General features: G+C 43.5%; 1 protein-coding gene and 1 long non-coding RNA gene across 3 annotated transcripts in view; both read right to left on the reverse strand.

Moving 5' to 3' along the window:
- The window catches only part of LOC142583199 (uncharacterized), a 201838-nt gene that overhangs the window by 31472 nt on the left and 153898 nt on the right, over window positions 1-16468 (reverse strand). The gene's annotated exons all lie outside the window — the stretch shown is intronic.
- LOC142583197 (uncharacterized) lies at window positions 2236-9939 on the reverse strand. Its single transcript, XM_075693553.1, has 5 exons — window positions 9760-9939; window positions 7351-7493; window positions 6321-6389; window positions 5188-5268; window positions 2236-2866 (listed from the first exon to the last, which is right to left on the reverse strand). The coding sequence occupies exons 2-5, from the start codon at window positions 7397-7399 to the stop codon at window positions 2754-2756; spliced, it is 312 nt and encodes a 103-aa protein (XP_075549668.1). The 5' UTR covers window positions 7400-7493; window positions 9760-9939; the 3' UTR covers window positions 2236-2753.

Consider the following 16468-nt stretch of genomic DNA (forward strand, 5'->3'; position numbering starts at 1 on the left):
GGTCCAAGTAGTTAATTGTGCTATTGCAGAAAAACTTTGAGCGCTTTCTTGAAATGCTTCCTTGTGTGCGTTTAGTGGTGGGCGGTGAAAGGCAAATTAGCAGTCTTTCAAATGTTTGAAATCACTGAAATGCGATTTGGTTTGTTTTCTTTTGTTTGCATTAAAGTTAACGGTGTTCTTGAACAAGTTATTGCCTGTCCAAACTACTACACACATTGCACGAGGTCCTTGAAGTTACTGTGTCGGGGCCTCGAAAGTCCTTGAAAACCATTGAATTTTTTTCTTCAATATTGCTACGAACCCAGTAGAACAACTGTCATGGAGTAAAAACCTTGGCTGAACAGGGGCTTATACGCAGAGCACAGGAAGACTAGAAATGCAGTAGTAGGCATGGAGGGCCCTGAAAAAAATGTGCCACATCCGCTCGTCTGCCTTATGTTTCTGCACCGACTGTCGCATTTTTAATAGAAGTGCACTTTCTGTTCTACTCCAATAAACGCAACATTACGAACTCCAGTGTGGGGCAGTCCTTCAGCCAGTGCATAACTTTTTCTGTACATCCGAGTCAGCTCTGTCATTTTTCCAGCATTGTAGTACAAGATTTGTTGAACTGGTTTAGCAGAATATGAGCAGTATACTCTTAAATTAGCTGTTTATTTGTATGCACAAGTTCAGGTCCTCAGTTTGGTTTCATGACAAATTGCCATACCTCAATAGATACAAGAAACAATTTTATTACAGTTTAATAAAATCCAAACAGTAATAATCACAACAATATAACGACATACATTTCTTTTGGTACGTATACAGCCCATGTCTTGGCAGTGTATAAATTCAACTATACACCGCAAGTACTGTGTCCTGACCACTATTATTCACATGTGTAAAACCATCACAGCAATTCAACAAGTATCACAGTAATTAGTGACATACACTTTGTAACTGCTTTACGTGAGCATAATGTATACAAATGGTCCCTGTGTACCTACACATGACTAGTGCCACCCGAGTACTATTACTCACAGGTGTAAAACCAACAAAGCAGTTCTTTAAAAAATATCACAGCGCTTAGTGACGTACATGCTGTAACTCCCTTGTAGAAACTTAATACAAACACGTGAGGACACAGAAAGCTAGCAGTGGGCATACATGGGAATACCACCGCCTCAATACTAATTCACAAGTATAAAACCAACCAAGCAGTTCTTTAAAGAATATCAAAATGCTTAGTGACATACATTTTCTAACTAGCTTATATAAGCTTTATACAAACATGAGAACATACACAAAGCTAGCGGTGCACCCGCATAGAAGTGCGGCCATCTGAACACGATTATTTGCAAGTGTAAGCTCAACAGAACAGTTCGTTATAGTGACGCACATTTTGCAACTGCCTTATACAAGCTTAGTGCAAGCACAAGAATGCAGAAAAATATAAATTAAAAACTTGCTCTATGCATACACAAACAGATCAGCACAAATGGTAAAAACCGCTTTGAACACAAATGTGACTGTGGCAAAGCGCAGTGCTGTGCCGGTTGAAATTGCCACCCACAAAAGTATTGAGCAATGCTTAAACCACAGGCAATAAAGTGCTGAAAGACTGCGTCTCTAACGTAACTATTTTAATTCAAATTTCTTGAATATAGGGCTCGCTTGCAGATAAGGCATCTGATCCAACTGACCTGATTTTACACCTGCTACATGCATACAATGCACTCAGATATAACTGGTAATAATAATTATAAAAGGCATTTAAAAACTTGATAGTATGATGAAGATGCATGACTAGAAAAGTTCTGTCCCCTTCGTACTTGTTAAAAAGGTGCAAGTACGACATGTTCTTTCTTTCCTCAATTTTTGCATTAATGGACAGCCGGGAACCTCGAACCGACACAAAATAAACATACTGCTATGTTAATAGTGTTATGAATAATTTTTTGTGAAAGCTTTTTTACAGACAAGTTGCAGTCTCGTTTCTGGAGGTTGAGCTGTATCTTGCAAAATAACTTGAAAAGTGGTCACATGGGATCATGACACTATATCATAATGTTAGTTTCAGTTGACTCTTGCCCTACAAGTCGCTGCTCACTGTGGCCAGTGATGCAACAGCAGTGGCTGTGTGATTTTCGTCACACTTCTGTCCTATGCCATTCTTACCAGAGTTGGCGGCACATAGATACCCAAATTTCGAGTGTTGCTTTCTCAGGCGGTTGCTTTTGATTTGCTCAATATCAGTTGGCACTTCAGCTCCCATCAAACTTCTTTTTTACCTCTTCAACAACAACATCAGCAACAATCTTATGACACCTGTGTTGTCCTTCTAGTTGCCTACAAAGACCAGTCAATCTAGCAACACTGACAGTCTCTACTATCTTGTAATGGGGGAGAGGTGTGTCCCACCATGTGTTCCACATTGTTGTCACTATGTGGGCTGGCTGGGGACGCAACAACTGTAATATGTTTGCATTTGCATATATTAAAGTGATGCTTGTACTGTGTTATAACACCTAACTTAGTCTTGTACTTGCTCCACAATAACACTGGCTCACAGTCGTGGTGAAAAGCTTTTGTATGTTGAGCAAATGAGTTGTATCCACTACAAGAAAAGTCAGTGATAGCACACATGTTGCTCTACCAGGCCTGGTGTAGTTCCTTCTGACACTGCTGCTGATGCTGACGCGCTGCTGCTTGCCTCGTACACTGTTGCAGCTGCAGTAGACATGGCAGTCTCTGTATCTATTGCTGCCGTGTCATCTGTCATGGTAACTTCCAAGTGGTATCGGGCTCACTTCTGCAACAGAGATGTTGTTTGCCCCTTGAGGGCTCTCATGATCAGGGCCAATAATTTCGTAGGCATTGTCTCCTGCATCGAAGAACCAATAAGAACAGCATGAATTAATAAACATAGCTCTAAAAAGTACGGACATCAAGACTTAACCACAAGCTTTGCACATAAGTGACCGGGCTTAATGAATAATACTTGCAGGAGGAGTTACACAATTGTTTGTGTATATTACAGGAAAGCCTCATCAGAAGATATTCAAGAGGCACGGGAAACATGTCTCTCGAAACCAAAAATTTTGAGACACTGAGGAGCCAGACTAGATCACTTTATTATGCATCATCACTAAAGTATGTTTTGATATATCTGAAGGAATAAATGCTCAGGGTGGCTTAAAGGGCCCCTAAACCACTTCTCGACATTTTTTTAACATTTCAAGTAAACACGCGTATCGAAATCAGAATGCCGTCACGATCGACGAAGCCAAATGCCAGAGTGCGTAGCACTGCCGGAGCACCACAATATGAAGAAAATGACCCCGTGCGCCTCTCTGGACCTATCCTGCACCCCCCAGTTTGTCCTGACGTCACCAGGCTGTCTCTGATGACGTCACCAGTTTCCGGTGCTGTCGATTGGTCGAACGAAAGTGTACGACTGCCGGCAAGGCCTGCAAGCAAATACACACACTCCTTCTTCCTCGTCGCGTTGCGCGCGATGCTATTGTGGGCAGCCAATGGGGGCAAAGAACAGAAACGCCAACAGAAGGGTCTCCCTATGAGGCTCTTCAACACGAGTCACCATACAGTTCCGTTGTATTAGCGCCACCCCTCGCAGGACGACGGGCCAGCGCGGCAGCAACAGAGCTCGTTGGTGTTGGCCTGTCCCGTAACATTTGGAGGTGTACTAGGCAAGGAAAAGACGATACTGTCCATATGGCGTGTACCAGATGAAAGAGTAAAATGAGTGGGGACTACTTTTCGATAATCAAACACACGTAGCTCCACTATTACTGCACCGTTTCGAAAAATTCTCGTGGCTACCTGTTCATTGCCTTATTGTGTAGAACTGCAACACCGCAACTAAATTTCAACCTCGGTGGTTTAGGGGCCCTTTAAAGAAGACATTCACAGCTTTTTAGTGACCGTAGATTGTGTTAGCTTCCTTCCCAACTTCTGGAATTTAAACGCTTCACTTTGCAAGCCTTGTTGCTCGCAGTACCTTTGAGGTGCTCTTAGACGCTCGTCAGCTTCAACTGCCGACACTTTCTGCCCTGCACTGTCCTCGTTGCCCTCCTTTTCTGGTTCATGCTAAAAGAGACATGCGCGATTGACTTGTGTAAGGATTGCGTGATCTTTACGCCCTTCGGAGCACACAAGGTGCACAAAGTGAATGTGTCTGGGTTGTGTCCCTTCGAAGTAGTGAATACTTAAAAAGTCATCCTTAGTAACAAAGGTGTCTCTTGTATACAGTATTGTTAACGTGGCAAACATCGGAAAACCAACCAAACCATTTTCAGATGTCTCTTACAACCAAGTGCATCTTGTAATGAGATTCTTCTGTACTGAATATTTTTCAACTATGGATCATCTGCATGTACATATAGTCACAAAGACATGTGTGGAATGGCGAATCGGGAAACAGTTCGTACTCTTACTTTTTGTCCCTAACATAAGCAGCTGATAACAATATGATAAAAAAGCAGGCAATGAGGGTAGAACGGAACATAATCCTTCAGCTCTAAACAGTTTTTTGGGCCCACATCATTCCCCCATATGACATAAGGAAACAACATGATTGCAGTAATGGCTGCATGTGATCTGAGTTGATTGAAACAAACTATACGTAAGGTTGTCCTGTATGTAATTTTATCAGAGTGCTTTTTAGATGTCCTGCTGGTGATCCTGGCTGCGCGATGCTTCTCATGCTTTTTGGCACGATTCCTTTTTTTCCACTCCACTTTTTTTTCAGATTATCTCCCCTTTCCCTTCCCCCTTGTGTAAAATAGCACACTTGAAGTATCAAATCTGTTGAACTAACGTGTGTATCAAACCTGTTAACATGTGTGCTTCTCTGTGGTCTGTGTTGTATTTTTGCGCTGCACAATTCAATTCAAGATGAAAGATGGAACGTCCCTGCCTTTAGTTTAATTGTGTGTGTGTGTGTGTGTGTGTATATATATGTCTCTCTCATGTTTTGAAATATATGTACATTCAGGAGTGCCTGCATGCCCTTCTCTCCTGCTCCAGTGACGAAAAGGAGAGCCTGTTTATGTACCATAGTAAAAAATTCAAAGGCTTTCACTGTGCCCATTACATCCCTTATCATATGGATCTGTCACAATACAGAGTAGCAGTGGTCCATAATACTAGCCCATCCCAACATAATTATAAATTAACACGTACCGACATGCTGCGAAACAGCTGTTGCAAAGCCGCTGGTGAAGGCAATTTCCGCAGCACTGCAGTGGTACAGCCGAGTTCCACCTGTATAGTGACAAATCCATATGCGTGTTAGCAACTCAGTAGTTGCTGATGGTTTCATAAGCTTTACACTACACAATAAAGTAATCTAGACAACTTTGTTGGAACAAATGCACATAATTAGGTCACCACTTAAACACTAACACGATTAATTGCCCCCAATCTCTCACTCACTAAGGGATAATACTACTGAAACATCGGTGGAGAGCTCAGATTAACACAGCCCATAAAGGACAAGCGTTCTTTGAGGAAAACAGCTATAACAGCGGTTAGTTTTCTTGATCATTTTATGTGGTAGCTTTGATTTAAATGTCATGCAGTACTATAAAATACGAAGTGCCGCATTTCTACCAGCAGAAGGCGTCGTCAGGCTCATGGTACAACAGATTTTTGCACCGTTTGTCAGTGAGCCGACACATACAAAGAAAACCGAATTCACACATACACATACAGTGTCAAGTACACTTCTCCTTCTGAAAACGCAGCCACCAGTTCCAATGTTGCTGAAAGGAAAGGTTATATAAAATGCGAGACTGCATGGAACTGCCACTTATGACTGTAAATGTATGGTCTGCTGATTGCAGAGGTAGTCACATGCTATTTCTAGTCTCTTTTAGAAGCATTACTAAATAAATTAAAATCTATTCATAAGTCACGAATGTCATGCATCCACAGTTTGGCTAAATAACCTGTGAGAAAAAGACATGTTTACCTGGAATAGCAACCTTTTTTCCTGCTGCAAAGCTTTCCTTCGAATTAATGAAATAACTTTACAGCGTCATAATGCGTTTCTCGCAACTACTTGCCGGCAGTGGCGAGTTAGCGTTTATATCCGACTCATTGGGCGACAATACTGCCAAACACAAATGCTTCACAAACACGAGAACACGTCCCTCGCAGAGAATAGCAACCATGTATGCCTCTGTGAGACATGATCGCACCTTTGTGGTCAAAATGTACATTAGAACGACATCACCATCTCATTAAAAAAAAAAGCCTCCGTACAAGGCAGCCGCCAACTGCATAATGTGAAATTGCAACTGATGTCGACTTACTGGTGGCCTGTGTTTGAGTCACTTTTGGCAGTTGACTGGGTGCTGAGAAATGCACATCCTGGGTTGTCCCTGCAAAACATACAGGGTTATGTCAAATGTTGAAAATATATATATGCCGGCATTTCATCAGTCGCAAAACAAACGAGTAAACTAATAAAGAACTGTAATGTAAACAGAGTACACATCATAAGATAGGCTGTCAAGTGTTAATGCATTACGCAAAAAACCTAATGCATAGGAAAGACTATATGTATACACACGAAGCTGACACAATTTAATTCGCTCTAGGTTTTTCCGTGCAGTATATTCAAATTATTATGTCTTCTGGTTAGAGCAAAATTAGTGTAAATTACGAACTAAATTATCTACCCTGGAAACTTTTCTTCAATATGCACCTGTGCGCGCTTCGAACGAGTAGCGTTGTAAAATTTACGTACATGGCATTTAACATAGTTGCTGAACACGGATTTCCTTTGCCCTGTGTCGTGTACAGTGAGTTACATATATCTGCCCCCCCCCTTTTTGTACTAGCCATACTGCGTGCCACTGCACCTATACGCACGTCAATAAACCTCACGACACAGAAATAAAAAAAAGCACCAATCACTCATGCCTGCATGTTGTAGTGGGCCTAACCTAACCAAGCATGGGCTGTTGCTTTTTATAGTAAACACAGGCATCGTGCTCATTGCAAGTATGTATAATGTCGCTAAGCAAATATGCAATTTCATTGTATCACAATTTTTTTATCACATGGATATATTTGTTGAGAGGCAAGACAAAAAGCAGTCACTTCTCAGAACTAATCAGCTTTCTTAAAACACATTTTTAACTTTTCAATGACACTTGCTGCTATGTGTTTGTCTCCAGAGAGCATACTTTATTTGACTTTCCAATCAGAGACATTACATAAATATACCATGTTAAGATGACTGCCTGGAGCACGTGAGAATTTTCATCTTTGTGTAACATACTGTATCTTGATTTTGTTGACATTTGGTCAAATGGTACACCCGATATGCCCACATACTAGTTTTCTTGTCCAAATAACATGCCAATGTATTTTGATTTTTTGGCATTGGCTCCTCTGCACTACGTGAAGTCGCGCTGCACTGGCTCTTTCACATCCTCGTGTCCTTGCAGCTGCCTTCTTGCGTTATATAAAGCGGGTGCCTGAAAAATATCGTATGCAAAAGTCAACACAAGGGCATGGTGCAAAACAACATCAAGACAGTCAAGGCCATGGCCATAAAAAGTCTTAGCTCTTAGTCTTCCTAGTGAAATGCATGCAAAACATCCAAATGACTGCAACAGTCAACTGCTAAACTAACTTCAATTTTTAGATTTAAGCAAAAAAACAAAAAACCACAGTTCATCCTTGTTTTTCATGAATATTAGAATACTCCTGCTAATGAATAGAATATTGGTCATTTTCAGACGTCATAGGTCTGTCATGAGTCTGGTGTATCGCAAACACCACTTGTGACACATCCTAAGCAAGTGCCCAGTGTGCCCCCCCTCCCCCGCACCATCCCTGGTTGTGCCACTGCTGAAGCCATAATTTGAGGATCATAGCTGCAAACATGATGCTCAGTAGGGATGAAAATATTGTCCTTCAGCTCAATGGATATATGGATGTGCCTATAAAAAAGGGCAACAAGGCTTGTTATGGCGAGCTTACCCACATTTCAATACTAAGAAGTTCACTGCGGCCTGCATCTAAGCTTACTAAAAGGCATGAACTTATTTTCATGCATGAGGTGCGCAGTGGAGTTCACTTTTGACAGATCCGACTACTGCTGCAGTTTGAAATCTAGCATTTTAGATTCTTGTAGGCATGTAAAAGTTGCAGTTAAACCGCAGTTATTAGTTTATTACACCAACCTATTGTTCTGTGTACGACAGACTGGTAACACGGAATTAAAGCAACATTTTATTTTGATATTTTATTTCTCTACTAAAAATATTCAAGCGATAAACACATCTTGATCTGCCATGCTATAGCAAAATGCACACATTACGCTTGTAACCCCCAGAGGAAGGCTGATTTAGCTGTTCATATGACATAACTCTGACACGCCAACTCATATTAGCAAATGCACAGGCATGTCCAAAACAATAAGCGTATGCAAAGCGCCCCTGCAATTGTAATTCCACACAGCAGCCGTTATATTCGATGCCGATGGGTAACTAGCTGCTTGACAATTCACCGAGTTCGTAGACATAAGCATCCTTTCAGTTTCGCACCGTGCACGAAAACCGCAACAGGAGACAAAACCAGACCTATAATCACACCATTTCAACATGAGCAAAAGCAGTTCAGTCTTAGGGATAAACACTGTGAGAGCGATTTAGTGCGCGACGGCGACGAGCGACGGCTTCGAGCGACAAAACGGGCCGTCGCTTGAACAGATGGCTCGGTTCTGGAAATCTAGAAATCGTAGCTCGTCGCCCAGAAGTGCTATGAGCGACTAGCCAATAGCGCGAAGCCGGAACTGGATGTACATACATCGCTCAAATACTACCGATTGTCGCGGGGAACGAGCAAATGATTCAATTTTTATACGTGCAAGGATAAGAACGTACTGCAAGACCTCCGGAAATATTTTATGCTACTTTTTATAGTAAAATACGTCAACGTAAATTACTAAAGCACGCGTCACGCGTGACTGCAGCCCTCATGGCGGTAACACCGGGGAGGCGTCGCTCAAAATCGTCGCTCGCACGGAGTACGACTTGTAGGCGACGAGCGAACGCGACAGCCATCTCCGTCGCGTCGCTTGTAGCTGCCGCGCGCAAGATCGCTTATATGGGGTTTATACTTTTTTCAGCATAAAACATGGATTCCTCATGCGTTTTCAGTAAGTTCAAGATAACGCGCCCAACTGACCTCTTGCAGCATGCAGCTGAATGCCTGCGGCAAAGTTTCTAACTAGCACTGGTGCTGCACGTAACTTCAGTGGTCGCAGATTCCCCCTGCGCGAGACACCGTCAAGCGCGCGGTTTATTTATAAAAAAAAAGCATGCTGCCAGCAAAATGACGCCTTCTGTTATGTGATTCCTTAGTTCAACAGCGTTCCGTACACAGTAGACTGCCAAACTGAATAAATTCAAACACACAAAACGCACGCTAATCACGCTCCGCATAGGCTCGGAATCACGGGCTGGTGAACCAACCATTTTAAGCGTCCTCTCGCCTGGCGTCTTATTGAACATACCATAGTTCTGGCAGCGTTTGCGATTTTTAAAGCTCTTACGGACAACGGCAAAGTGATAAAATCACATGCAGTTATCGCGACGACTGGCTTTTTAGATTGACATCGAGAGACAGCGCGTACGCCTAGTCCTTTGTCAATCGGGTCGGCTAAGCGCAGCGACGACTTCCTGGCGATAGCATGACATATACGGAGAATGTGCACCTAAGTTAGAATTCACTTACCGTGGAGGATTTGTTGTTATATCCAAGGCATGACGAACGACTGTCGTGTTTTCGTGGCGACGCGAGATGGCTAACACACGATCTCCCTCGGCTGGCCTTTGCTCGCTGGACGGGTCACCTTTCTCCGGTGCTGTGTTGTTCCGCGATCTTGAGCGCGCGCGCGCGCGGTGGAGCCACTCCGAGTGAAAAAGTAGAGCGCTCGCTACGCGTTTCTTTGAACTGCGGCGGCCTGTTCTCTTAGAAGCAAAACGATGTGTTCTTTGCTCAGCGTGCATGAATGATACATTGCCATGTTCGGGGCCAGCCACCTACAGTTGAAGCAGAAGATTACGCTACGTTTTGTTTTCTATTGCCGCAAGAGTCTCTCTTTTCTATTGTCGCAAGAGTCTTTTCACTCTCTAGCTCTGAAGGGGAGAATGAAAAGCACATTTCACTCTCTCCTTGGTGACAGAGTGAACAATGCATTTCACTCTCCTCGACATTTTGCGAGAGTAAAACGACGCTTTGAAGAGTGAACCGGCAGCTTCACTCCTGCGATACCCTTCCTAGTTTTTAGAGTGTATAGTCAGTGCGAAAACGTTCCGTGGAATAAAAAGTTATGTGATTAAGCCTAGTGCGAAGGTCTGTAAAATTCTTAACGATTGTATATGCATGTTTGCATGTGTACTTCACATCGACAGTCGGGCATCCTCACTATGCGCAAGTGGTTACCAATTCACATCACTTCGCGCCGAACAATTTTGACGGCTTAGTTTCAATTGCGCAGTTACTGGGCAGCGGCTGAAATATAATATGATTGCCATTATCAAAACATTCGCAGTGATCACACCTAGTTTTCATACACTAGTTGCTCACTAAAGCCATGACGAAAGGATTTGGTAGCTTTGGAATCGCAAAAGAAAGAAAAAGAAAAGCACGTCCGATATATATATAGGCTGCTGTCGAAGCACCTAGTCAAGGGCGCCTTGAAGAGCCGCAAGTTCAGCTGCTGTCAATGTCATAACATGTGGAAGTCGAACTGTTGGTACTCACCGATCTTGAGCTTTGTCAACGGCAGGGTAAATGAACCTGCGCGTTCGGCTCACCAACAAAATCATTGCGTGCCTACATAACCGTCGGGAACCGACGTAGCGCGGCAACTATGCTGACTTGCGCATTGCATCGCACATCGGCAGTTGAATTCGCCAGAATTCGTCAAGTACCGATTGCATTCTTTGATGCCCGACTTTGCCAGCCAGCCTACTCACCCACCGCGAAACATCTTTAACGTGCCGCCTGTGCTTGGGCGTAGCGTTCACGAGCGCTTATTCGTTCGCCCCCCTCGGAATGGACGGCAGCGCCGTAGGCCACTCTTAGCGATACGATTAAACTATAGACCACATTCTGCTTCACAGTCCATCCTTCGACTCTCAGCGATAGTCTCTGCGCACTAGTCTCAGACACTTAGATGATAGATCGTTCTCCGAAACAAATATCCTGGGACCTTGGCCGACTGAAGAACATTAGTATGCTCAAGGCCACAAGAGCGCTAACGCTCTTGTCGATGGCAATAGGGTTGTACGGGCGCTTGTTACTACATATACGTGACCGAACATTCATCAGCGGGTATGCACACAGGGAATTTACTTCTGCATCTTATCTTTCCTTTCCCATTTACCCTTCCCCAAGTGTAAGGTAGTTAACCGCGGGTGGAACTACGACTAACCTCCCCCCTTCCCCATCTATACGTGTTCTCTCTGTGTCTGCTTACCTTAAAGCCGACACGCCTTGAAGTGGTACAATGATACGGAGTTATCAGGTTTGCTCTGCACTGTTTATGAAGACGACAATGCTCAAATTCCGGCTACTGACATAATGCAAGTACAATGAAATGGATGTCGTTACACGTGATGCCAATTTTATTGCACAGGCCAAGCAGGTAAAAGGTGCACAACATGCTATCAACGAAAACCACAAAAAGTGTATATTAAGGAGAAAAGTCTCAACAACAACGACAAAAAATAATCGGGGCCTTTACGCAAGAAATGTGGGGAGCAAGGGTAGTTCTTCATCCATTATAAATATAGCGAAGCAATGGATGGAAGATGGAGGGCTGCTTCTTCCCTTTGTGTCCGTTCATTCCTTCTTCCTGTCCTCCATCCGCTGCTTCGCTGTATATATAATTTGTGTAAGAACCGGAGAAATAGGGCAATTTTCAAAGAGCCTAGAATCACAGCCAATGCAGTCTACGCTTATTACGGCCATGTCCGGTTCTTGCAGTCTTACATGGAACGCCATATTTCCATTGGACCCGCCGTGGTTGCTCAGTGGCTATGGTGTTGGGCTGCTGAGCACGAGGTCGCGGGATCGAATCCCGGCCATGGCGGCCGCATTTCGATGGGGGCGAAATGCGAAAACACCCGTGTGCTTAGATTTAGGTGCACGTTAAAGAACCCCAGGTGGTCAAAATTTCCTGAGTCCTTCACTACGGGTGCCTCATAATCAGAAAGTGGTTTTGGCACGTAAAACACCAAATATTATTATTATTATATTTCCATTGGATTGCGAAAAGTGACTTCGCGCACTTCCTCAACTCGAGTTGGCGCACACAAGCTGTAGAGAATTATTGCCTGAGGAATAAATAGTCCATCGGGTTGAAATAATCCAATCGTGTCACAGTGTGTCAGACGCGTCTGCATGTTTGGTACAAAACACCTTAATATCTACTTTATCGTCGCAAACTTGTCTTAAGTGACGACAATACATATGCTTCCGTCGAAACACTGTGCCCGCAAGCAAAGACAGGCACAGACGAATACAAGAGACTCGACAGAGAAAATGACTATTGCGTTAAATTCGCTTTGCCGACCTCGCTATCTAAGCACATGATTATTGTTTCCTAATTTCCTTAGGCATCGGCGAAGTTTTTAATCTTCAGCGGCAAAAATAAAGCACAATTTATTATTGTTATGATGTCTATGCATGGTATGCCTTTAACATCATGAAATATATACCATGTGTAACATAAACAAATTACCTAGACTTTAAATGAATAAATACATAATTTAAAATTTTAATAAATAATCACTTGAATAGCTAATTACGTAATTAATTATCTCTCCCACCATCGTTGCAAAATCTTCCGTATTTCTCGTCCTCACTTCAGTGCCCCTGATGCGCTTTCTAAAGACGAGTGGGGCGCGTGGCCCCCTTTACACGTTGTCGCATGTTAAATTTACAGGTGGCCGAGTTGGTGCGTGTTTCTGCTATAAACAAAGGAGCGTAGAAATACATGCACAAGTCGCAAGAAGTGCACCGGACGGGCGCTAACTCGCAACTTTGTCGGTTGTAATTTAGCAGATCTCTAATCTTCCGCTTCTCATTTGTCCACGTTCTTTTGCTAATGCGAGCTTACAATATGAGCACTTGTTGTTCCTCCCCTTCTGCCTTTTGTTGCCGCTTCCGCTGTGTAACGTAACAAACCAGGTCCAATGTGGTTAAGTTCTCAGCTTTTTCTTATGTATATCTAGCCGTCACATGTTGCGCATAGAACAGCGTACCAAACCTTGAGGTTGGCTAGCCTCTTCAGTAATCATTCAGCTTCCAGAAGAAAAAGTTAATAGACTGCGTCACAATATTTTCTCACAAGAACATGCTACGGTCGTCCATATCACTGCCGAAAGGTAGGCCTATCTGTGCTGCGACGTACGCGTGCATAACATTGGGGGTGAAAATAGCACAAACATTGCTAAGCTGCGCCGACTTTACGTTCATGATTGATTCATCAAGAAATCGAGTGACTGAGCGCGGTACAAATTCTGAAACTTACCATTCCTTGGGCCACTTCGTAACCTAATGTGAGAAGCATTTCATGCTTTGTTACTGCGTAGGAGTAAGCAAGCTTATTCTGAAAGCCCCCTTAACCCGCCATCACGAAAGAAACCACTTCGATAGGTAAGGAACATATCTTGTCCTGAACTAAGGAACATATTCCACGCGTATGCGTTCGAGTGTATTCGTCATGAGCCTTACGCGAACGACAATACTCAGCAGGATAAAATGTTGTTCGTCAAATAATGCTTTACATTAAGGAGTTATTATTAAGCTATTTCCTGATTTACGTTCATTGCTAGCGCACAGAAGGATGCTTTGCTCAAAGCAGCATTGCGAGCACGCATTACACGCATTAAAGTGGGGGCCGGCGGCTTCCGTAATAATAAGGCCCGAATTCTGAAATATTGCTTATGTCAGAAAGGAAACCTCCACTGCGTTTCGGCAGGCTTACGTCAAATTCTGAATGCTTTCTTATGGGGCGTCCCTAGTGGACTCTCCCTTTTCTGTTTATTGAAATGAACATGAAAGAAAGAGACGTAGTCTCCTAATAATGGTGACGGCTACTACTTTTCTCATAGCGGAAACAACAATATAAAACATATGTAGGAAAATGAAAAGAAATCACTTCATACGGTCAAAAATCCACAGCACAGTCCTATACGCCCATGAACATAACAATATAAAAGTCACATGCAAGTTGCGCCACAATGAGTTTGCAAAGTCACAAACACACACAAACGGCCATGATGTAGACTTCGATGAGAATATAAACAGATGAGGAATTACACACTGTTAAAATAATGCAAGCACAGAATACAAAAAAGCATAACACGTAATATACAAGCACTAATAATTATACATAATAGAAGAACGTTATAGTAACATCGTGTGATTATTCAATGCAACACCTACTACTTGTTAAGAATGTCTGTTTCTTCGTGAAAATGTTCAAGTGCGTTAAATGCTTTTCGCTGTGCTATTTTCGATGGCCATGGGCCCAGCAATTTTGCGAGTGAGAAACGCCGGTGAGGATCAATGTAGTGTAGCTCTTGTTCTAGCTGCCGTCTTTACATCTCGTATATAGGGCGTTCGAGGAATAGATGGCGAACATCCTCATCGCCGTGTCCACAGGAGTAAGCCGGGGAAGGATCCCGTTTGATGCGATATAGGAAATATTTGGTTTGTGCGCTCTCAAGGCGCAGTCAATGAATTAATGTCTCGCTACTTTTAGAAAGTTTTACATCCAGCTGGGATTTGAGTTGAGGGTCCACTTCGTAAAGGATTGCTGCCTTAGTATTTTCATTATACCATGTTGACATACACAAGTCTTTCTTTAATACTATCAATACCCGCCATGGTTGCTCAGTGGATATGGTGTTGGGCTGCTGAACACGAGGTCGCGGGATCGAATCCCGGCCATGGCGGCCGCATTTCGTTGGAGGCGAAATGCGAAAACACCTGTGTACTTAGATTTAGGTGTACGTGAAAGATCCCCAGGTGGTCGAAATTTCCGGAGTCCTCCACTACGGCGCGCCTCATAATCAGAAAGTGGTTTTGGCACGTAAAACCCCATGCTTTAATTTAATTTTCTGTTGTACTCTCAATATGCGTTTTGTGTCCATTGGTGATAAAGGTCTAATGTCCGCATCTTTTTGTTCCTCTTTTGCGAACGAGTCCGCTAGTTCGTTGCCTGCTAAACCAGCATGGTCCGGGACCCACTGTAATATCACTCCATGTTTCCTTTCATTACCCTGAGTTAAATTGTTTAGTACTGCGTATGTTATTCGTGCGTGTGGTTGGCTGTCATCAATATTTTCAAAACATGCTAAAGCCGACAAGAAGTCCGTGCAAATTACCCACTTTGTTGTTGTCTCATATGTTTTGATAAAATAGGTGACTTGGAGGATTGCCACTAATTCCGCTATTGTTGCTGACTACGTGTGTACTCATGCTCCCTTACCGTAAGGCTGCCTCCAAACTACATTCTCCCTCCTTTACTCGCTTTTTCACTGAACGGGGGCTTCTCGGCAGTGCTTGCCCACGTGATGCTCGCCTGCGCACGTGCAATTACTTCGCTCTGGCCGAGAAGAAAACAGTGGCTGCGAGTTTCGGCAGACGGTAATACCCTCCATACAAAGTGCAAAGTACAAGCAAACTGCTGTCTATGGCCTCTGCGATAGTAGTTAAACGCGCCTTGCCAACGAAATATTTCTAGGAGGTGTTGGCCTTGCTTGCCGCACACATCGCCCTATGTTGAGACCATGCTCAGTAAAGGCAGCCTATTTCGCTAAGCCGTAGAGCAACTAAATCAGGAGAACGGGTCTCAGGAACAGTGCCCGACTGTCAGCAGTACCTTGCTGTCGAATTATCACGGCAGAAATTCGAGCCAAACGCAGCTGCCAGTTCATAACGAAAGGGCGAAACAGTTCAGGACGACGACTCGATATATCCGCAGTGGTCGGCACCCTTTGATGGGTGCCGCCATGTTGCCCTACCTGTCGTGTTTGCTTAGTGGCTTTGCCCTTAGTCTGCGAAGCACGAGGTCGCGGGATAAAGTCCCAGTCGTGGCGGCGCCATTTCGATGGGGGAGAAATGCAAAAACGCCCGTGTACCGTGCATTGGTTGCGTCTGAAAGAGCCACAGGTGGTCGAAATTAATCCCTTGTCCCACACAACGGCATGCTTCACAACCATATCTTTGTTTTGGCACGTAAAATGCCGGAATTCAAATTCATGTTGCCCTTCGTAAGTTAACCTCGAACGCTGGCAGGGGTAATGTATGAAAAAAAAAACATAAAGAACTTGGTTTATCTCTATTTCAAAAGAATCCATCATAACACGAAAGTGAAACGTATATTCTGCGAGGCAGCGTCCGTTTTGGACACACACTCACAAAT

Source organism: Dermacentor variabilis, chromosome 5, assembly GCF_050947875.1.
Source record: "Dermacentor variabilis isolate Ectoservices chromosome 5, ASM5094787v1, whole genome shotgun sequence".
NCBI lineage: Eukaryota > Metazoa > Arthropoda > Arachnida > Ixodida > Ixodidae > Dermacentor > Dermacentor variabilis.